Genomic DNA, 7,712 nt, shown 5'->3' on the forward strand with positions numbered 1-7,712 from the left:
AGGCTTGAACCAGATAGCTATGGGTTACTAGTTTGGTATCCTAACCACAGAGCTACTGCCCTATCCAGAAGTACAGCTTGTCTGACTGTGGACAGCTGCAGGTTTTTTTAATGGAGTGTCGTTTCACAGGGTCCTTTCTGTGTGGAGTTTGCATATTCTCCCTGTGTCCGTGTGGGTTTTCTCCGGGTGCTCCGGTTTCCTCCACGTCTGACCTGTGATGGACTGGCAACCTGTCCAGAGTGTTTCCTGCCTTTCGGCCAATGGATCAGACCCACCAAGACCCCAACCAGAGTAAAGCGGTGGCGTCATTATGGGTACTAGGTAACGTTATATCTTTTAATTATATCTATTTAAAATCAAAAACATAACACAGTAAAGTTCAAAGTCAGGAGGACTTTCTGTATCCACAGCAATAAAGTCGTGTGTAACTCACTCTGCCAGCGTGTTCACGTCCAGCAGTGTTGGATCTGTCCTGCACAGGGCCTGGACACACGCGACCTGACCGTAGAGGGCTGAAAAATGCACGGCCATCCAGCCTCTCCGGTCAACCAGTCTGCAGTCGGCGTGCAGAGCCAGTAAACAGCTGAGAGCCTCGAGGGAGCCGCACTTCGCCGCCACATGCAGCGGTGTGAGACCTACAGGAGAGGGAGGCCCTTCAGATAACCGCACATGTAGTGGGGGCCCAAAGAGCAGTCACATTTAATACAAAGATTCTTAATTACAAATCAAATAATATGCATGACATTATTACGTTATCAAATATTATATTTAATATTATATTATTACTATTGTTATTACTTTTATTATTATCATTATTTTTGTTATTATAATAACTATTATTATTGTTATTATTATCAATATTAATATTATTAGTATCATTTTTATCATTATTATTATTACAATTATTATTATTATTATTATTACTACCATTATTATCATTATTATTATCATTGTTATTATTATGATTATTATTAATATTATTATTATTATTATTGCTATTATTATTACTATTATTATTATTATTATTATTATAACCATTATTATTATTATTATTACTATTATTATTATTATAACCATTATTATTATTACTATTCTTATTATTACTATTATTATTATTATTATTACTATTATTATTATTATTATTATTATTACTATTATTATTATTATTATAACCATTATTATTATTATTATTACTATTATTATTATTATTATTATAACCATTATTATTATTCTTATTATTACCATTATTATTATTACTATTATTATTCTTATTATTACTATTACTATTATTATTATTATTATTATTATTATCACTATTATTATTATTATTATTATTACTATCATTGCTGGCCTTCCTCTTCCTCTTTTACCTCTTTAACTCTTCCAAGCATTATTATCTTTTTCATTAAACCTTTTTTATTCTTTTTCTTCTTTGCCGTCCAAGGTCTCTAAAAAGTCTTCGCCAGCACCGAAGTTTAAAAGCATTGATGTTCTTCCTGTCCCGCTTTATTATTGTCCAGCTTTTACACTCTGCAGCTTATCACATAAACAATCACACTTGCTATTTACTGTATGATTTTTTGTTTTGTTTTATGCTTAAGAATCAGCGTACCTGAGCTGGCGAACCTCCCGCTGCTTGTTTGGTTGAGGTTAATGCCAGCAGCCGCCAGTTGGCAGATGATGTGGGTTCGGTTATACGCGGCAGCGTGGTGAAGCAAAGAGAAGCCGCTTGCGTCCAGCTCTTCCAGGTGAGCCGAGGAGTTCGTATGGCTCAAAGTGTAAAACGTGGCTGACAGGCCGTGCTTTACTGCTGCACGGAGTCCGTCTGAAACACTCTGTGGACAAAACAAACAACAGTACGTGATGTATCATTAAAAACTGTGGAAAAAAGCTGTGAAAAGTATTTTACCCCTCAAATTCTTTTATTTTTGCATATTTGTCACACTTAAATCTTTCAGATCACCAATCTTAAAATCTACCAGTCTGAAAACGGTTACAAAGCCATTGCGAGGGCTCTGGGACTCCTGCAAACCACAGTGAGAGCCATCGTCCACAAATGGAGAAAACTTGGGTGATGAACCTTCCCAAGAGTGGCCTGCCTGCTAAAATAACATCCAGGAGGTCACAAAAGAGCCCAAATGAACATCTACAGAACTGCAGGTCTTACATTAATGATGTTGTGGGGCTGCTTTGCTTCTGCATGAACTGATGGAACCATGAACTCTGCTCTCTACCAGAAAATCCTGAAGGAGAACGTCTGCCGGTCAATTACTGACCTAAAGCTACAGTGTGAATGGCTCAAAATAAAACAAAAGGAAGGTTTTAGAGCAGCCAAAAGTCCAAGTCCTGCTTTAAATCTCATTGAGGTTTTGTGGTCCCTAAACAGCCAATTTATGCTCGAAAACCCTCTAATACAGCCAAATTAAAACCATTCTGTAAAGAGGAATGGAACAAAATACCTCCACAGTGTAACAATAAAAGACTCGTCCCTATTTATCACAAACATTTAATTTAAGGGGGGCTAATTACTTTGTCACATGGATGATATAGGTGCTTCTTATAGGTAATTCTTTATCTTCAATAAATAGAAATAATGATTTAAAAGCTGCATTTTGTGTTTACTTGTGTTTCTTCATCTTACATTTCAATGAGAACATCTAAAACATGTAAAAGTGACAAATTAGCAAAAATAAAAGAAATGGGACGAGGGGTGAATACTTTTTCTCAGCACTCTGTAACTGACATGATTCTGGAACGTTTGGGATCAAATAAACTGTTACCTTGAACGTCATGGCTTTGTCATAGCCGAACGTTTTCTTGAACTGTTCATGGAGCTGGATGTCTGTTAGGGGCAGTTTCTGTTCCCTCGTGGTTTTGATTGTGATGTTCATGGCGTCCCACCACTGAACTTTGTTAGCTTGGGGATAAAAGGATGCCAGCGGAATGGAGATCACGCTGTACCTGTGAAATAAGGGTACAATTCTAGTACAGGCTGCTGTTGGATGATTGAGACATGATAGTGATACCTGATACCTGACGTGTTAGCCTTACCTTTTCCCGTCAATCTCGCTGAGCGGTAGAGGAAAGTGTTTTTTGTATTTGCCGTCTTGTCGAAGTAATTCGTTTAAATATTCTGCTGCTTGGACCTGTAGTGTTGTAAATGCCACCTGATGAAGAAAATATTAATTATTGTACAGCAAATTATTCTCAAGGGCATCCAAATGAATTAAACACCAATTAAAGACCAATGTGGGGTCCCCGCCATGATATACGTGCATCGCTACAATGATTGACACTTTAATAAGAGTTAACGTGGGTTTTCTAACAAATATAACATAAAAACATTCATGTTAGCCGAATACGCCTGTAACTATCGGTCATTGTGTGAATGTGTGGCTCACTAAGGAGAGCAGTTGTAGTTGTAGCTCAGCGGTTAGTGTACTGGACTAGTAATCAGAAGGTTCAAGCCTCACCACTGCCAAGTTTCCACTGTTTGGCCCCTGAACAAGGCGCTTAACCCTCAATTGCTCGAATTGTATTCAGTCATAACTGTACGTTGCTTTGGTTAAAAGCATCTGCTAAATCCTGCAAATGTAAATGTTAACTTTTCAGGTAAATGAGCTATGATAGCTAGGTTAGTGATCGGAGAGACCTGAAGATGACAGTTCACATGTGCTCACTACCCAACAGTGGTGTGCGCGATACTGCAAAATCTGGTATCAATCTAATACCAAGTAAATACAGGTATACTGATACTGATACTTTTTACCTATAAAAGCAGCTTTTGTACTTTTAAGTAGGGGAGAGTGGTGGGTCATGATTTATGAGGTGAATGTATCATTCATATGCTATGAGCACTAAATGATTTTGTGATTTTTGCAGCAAAGTTTTTAGAAAAACAAGTACTTTTATTACTACTGTATCATGAACTCTAATGAAGTCTGAGGTTTTTGTTCAATTTGAAACAACTCTATAACAATAAAACATAATTTCTCTCTCTCATTGCACTTCTCTGGCTTTTTGTAAGATAGATGAAGTACACAGAATGAGGTGTGGATGTACAATGTGAAGGTGCGGTGTTTGCTCACACGTCTACGTTTTGATAAAACGGGAGGAACGTACTGAATGTAGAAGAGAAAAAACGAATCCCATCACGCTAGTATCGATCCGATTCCAATACCAACGTTGGTATCGATACTATAGATATTTGGATCGATCCACCCACACTACTACGCAATCTAATAGAGCTTCAGAGGATCTACAATTAAGAATGGGATAAACTGCCCAAATCCAGATGTGCAAAAGCTTGTAGTGTCTTATCTAAAATGAGTCGCATTTGTAATTGCCACCAAAATGTTCGTTTCTACTTCATATAACTGCTGACACTTTTATTAATACATATATTATTACCACCCTCATTTTTATTACCACAATTACAGTTCCAGCACTAAATGGCGTCCTGACGTTAGCGTTAGCTTTACAAGTTAGCTTTACAAGTCAGCGCTGTTATGAAGACTTAGCTGAAGTAAAATGTTGTTCCATCAACAACTGATGTGAACGCTGACTGATCATTACATTACACAAAGCTACTGAGTTTAATATGTTTATATTTAATTAAATCTTTATATTTATCGGACATTTTGAGCTAATCTGAATATGTGGCATGTCCGAACATTTGCTCTTCAGCTTTATCATTCAGATATGAATGCAGGTAAGATGGAAGACATGTTTTTGTTTATATCTTATACAGTATAGTTATACAGTATGACACCTGTAAAATAAATAAATACATAAATAAAATAAAAGCAAAACAAAATAAAATCAGCTTTGCCGCTTGACGCCAATTAGCCAGTAAAAAACGGTAATTGGTGCCACCTAGTGGATACAGGTGTAATATACACATTTCTATAAGCGACCAGGATAAAAAATTAAATGCTTAGAATTATATACGTATATATATATATATATATTCTACATCTGCTTTTATCTGGTTATGTAGTGATCATATAAAATGGTATATAATACATTATATGGTATGTGTGGACACCTAAAACTTGATCTTGCTGGACATTAGATTTTAAACCCCATGTGTATTATTATTGTTCTTATCTATTTATCTTCTACTCTTATATGTTTAGTATATGTTTTATTGCTGTTTGTTTTTGTATCTTTTTGTTTTAATGTCTTGTCTAGCTGTTTTTTGTTGTTGTTTTCCTCTTCATTATCGTGTTGTTGATTGATATGGTGTGTGGATTTTGTATTATGACTTGTATTGTTTTTTTAAATTGTTTTTATGACTATTTTTATGTAAAGCGTCTTTGAGTGTCCTGAAAAGCGCTATATAAATAAAATGTATTATTATTATTATTATTATTATTATTGAGCCTGTATTAATATTGCAGCTATAACAGCCTCCAAGACTCTTGGATTTTGGAGTGTGTCTATGGGAGTTTGTGCACATACAGGTAAAACAACATTTTTGAGATTAAGCACTGATGTTGAATGAGAAAAGTTGCAGCACGTTTTGCCATTTTTATTCCTGTTTTGCCTCAAGCGGACACTTTAATTTTTCATTCACACCAACCTACAAGACTGAAGGTAAGAACCTCGTTCAAGGGTCCACACTGAATACTTGGCAGTAGTGGGACTTAAGCCAGTGACCTTCCAATTACTAGTCGAGTATACTGTATAAACCACTAAGCTATGTAATTTACATGCAAAATGTATAAGAATTGCCATCTATGATAATTGTAGTGCAGCACGAATGTCTTACAGTCCTCACCTTCATCTCCTCAGTGATGTCCTCTAGCTCAGGAGTCCCAACGTCAAACTCAACCCCACCGTGAAGGTGGAAATACTCATTTGACTTGTATGGAAAGTGTTTACAGGAGAATCCAGGTCCAAGAAGAAGAGGGGGTAACTCTCGCTCAGTTTTCAGCTTGTCGTCTGTGAAAAATTAATGCCAATTAATGCCAACACAATACCGGTACACGATTATCATACCTAAAACTTAAAATGTACTGTCCTGAAAACATCTAGTACAACAAGACAATTTAAACTTTACAGACCCGACATTCGAGGAAGCAGCTGAGACAGGTCAGGAATCCTCATCTTTTTCTTCAGGCCTATAAATAAGGGTACTAAAAAGCCAATGAGCTTCAGGTAGGCCAAGTCTCTGGCCAGCTCCACTTTCCGACCCAGGTTTTTCTTCACCAGGCTCACGTGGCGGGTCAGCCTTTGCTGTAGCCGTTGGTACATGCCAAGCTCCAGGACGTCCTCAGTCAACCGCACCAGGCTAGACAAGCTGTGGGTCCCCTCGAAGGTGAAGAGGTTTTCGTGCTGATGGACGGAGGTCGAGTAAAAGGTCATCTTCAGCAGGATATTTTCAGCATACTGGGAGAATAGCTTCTGCTCCTCTGCACTGTCTGGTTCATACGTTGGGTCTCTTTCATTTGTGTCCTCATATATGCCCTGGTAACAAGGGTCGTCTGATGTATCTATTAATCCTACAAGGAAAAAAAATACATATATTTCTAAATTAAACTGAATAAAACATTTTAGAAATGCTAAATAGGTAAATAAGCATCAGACAGACAGACAGATCTGACCTGCTGCAAGAAATTGTGCCAGTATGACTTTCTTATTCTGTGGAACTCCATTTACATCAACATCCATTCCGGATCTCCAGAGTTCAGAGAAACAGAGGCGTTTTTCTTTTGGGATGTACGCCCCATGCCAAAGAGCCTTCATGGTGTAGTCTACGTTTATCAGTATTTGTCCCACTTTGGTATCGTAGTAGGCTGGAGGCAGGTAGCAGGAGGAGCTCTGATCATAGCTGGGCTCCAGGCTGAGAGATGGCACTTGGTTGAAGCAGTAGATTCCGACTGTGAGCTCCCTGACTATCTGATGCACCACTTTAAAGTCCAGAGCCACACTGGAGTCAAACGGGGCCAGAATTACAGCACTGGTCTGGTAGAAGGGCTGAATGTGACTGATTAATCCCGGTGGTGCGTTAATGGGAAGATTAAAATCTTCGGGACAAAATAACCAGCTGCAGGTTGTAAGACTGAGCAGTTCTTGAACTTCTCTCCAGTCATATTTTTCAAAGAAGGCGCTGGCATTTCTCTGAGCCTGTATTGGTCTGATTAATGGTGTAGAGTTCAAGGACTGCTGATCCATTGTTCTGTTTCTTGACAGTAGATGCTGTAAATATACAATAACTGTTTGTTACTTTCCTTTGGTAGTGTTGGTTTTATGTTGGTTTATGTAAAAAAGAACACTGAAGACACAGTACATCATCATTTCCCTTTTTTACCTTTGCTTGATGGTAGTTATTATAGCTTTATTTCAAAATTGCAGATTCATATAATTATGATTTGTCCTTTTTACTCTTCTATGGTGTTGTAAATATAGTAAAAACGAGTATTTGTAGACTGTGTTTATGTTCCTTTATTATACTCACTGGCTTTGCATAACGTTAGGATCCGTCAGTGTTCTCATCAGTTGTTGTTATGACAGGAATGTTTTAGGATGGCAGTAAATTTGGTCCTCCAGTGTTCAGTTCATGGCTACAGGTTGGAAATTGTGGTAGAATGACTGACATTTGTCTTGTTTGTAATATTTGAGGCCGTAATCACAATAATCCCAATATATATTATTGGGACAATATTAGGTATGCTCGAAATGCCCCCCAATATAATGATGTAAAATTA

General features: G+C 37.4%; 1 protein-coding gene across 1 annotated transcript in view; it reads right to left on the reverse strand.

Annotated features, from left to right (window-relative positions):
- Positions 1-7,712, reverse strand: part of ankar (ankyrin and armadillo repeat containing) — a 24,694-nt gene that overhangs the window by 15,920 nt on the left and 1,062 nt on the right. The window contains exons 2-8 of the mRNA XM_063006418.1: positions 6,609-7,203; positions 6,069-6,506; positions 5,783-5,946; positions 3,052-3,167; positions 2,781-2,961; positions 1,613-1,835; positions 434-635 (exon numbers count right to left, since the gene is read on the reverse strand). Of these exons, the coding sequence (XP_062862488.1) occupies positions 434-635; positions 1,613-1,835; positions 2,781-2,961; positions 3,052-3,167; positions 5,783-5,946; positions 6,069-6,506; positions 6,609-7,179 (1,895 nt within the window). The 5' untranslated portion in view covers positions 7,180-7,203. The remainder of the gene's footprint in view (positions 1-433; positions 636-1,612; positions 1,836-2,780; positions 2,962-3,051; positions 3,168-5,782; positions 5,947-6,068; positions 6,507-6,608; positions 7,204-7,712) is intronic.

This window comes from Trichomycterus rosablanca, chromosome 12 (genome assembly GCF_030014385.1).
Source record: "Trichomycterus rosablanca isolate fTriRos1 chromosome 12, fTriRos1.hap1, whole genome shotgun sequence".
In the NCBI taxonomy this organism is placed as follows: Eukaryota; Metazoa; Chordata; class Actinopteri; order Siluriformes; family Trichomycteridae; genus Trichomycterus; species Trichomycterus rosablanca.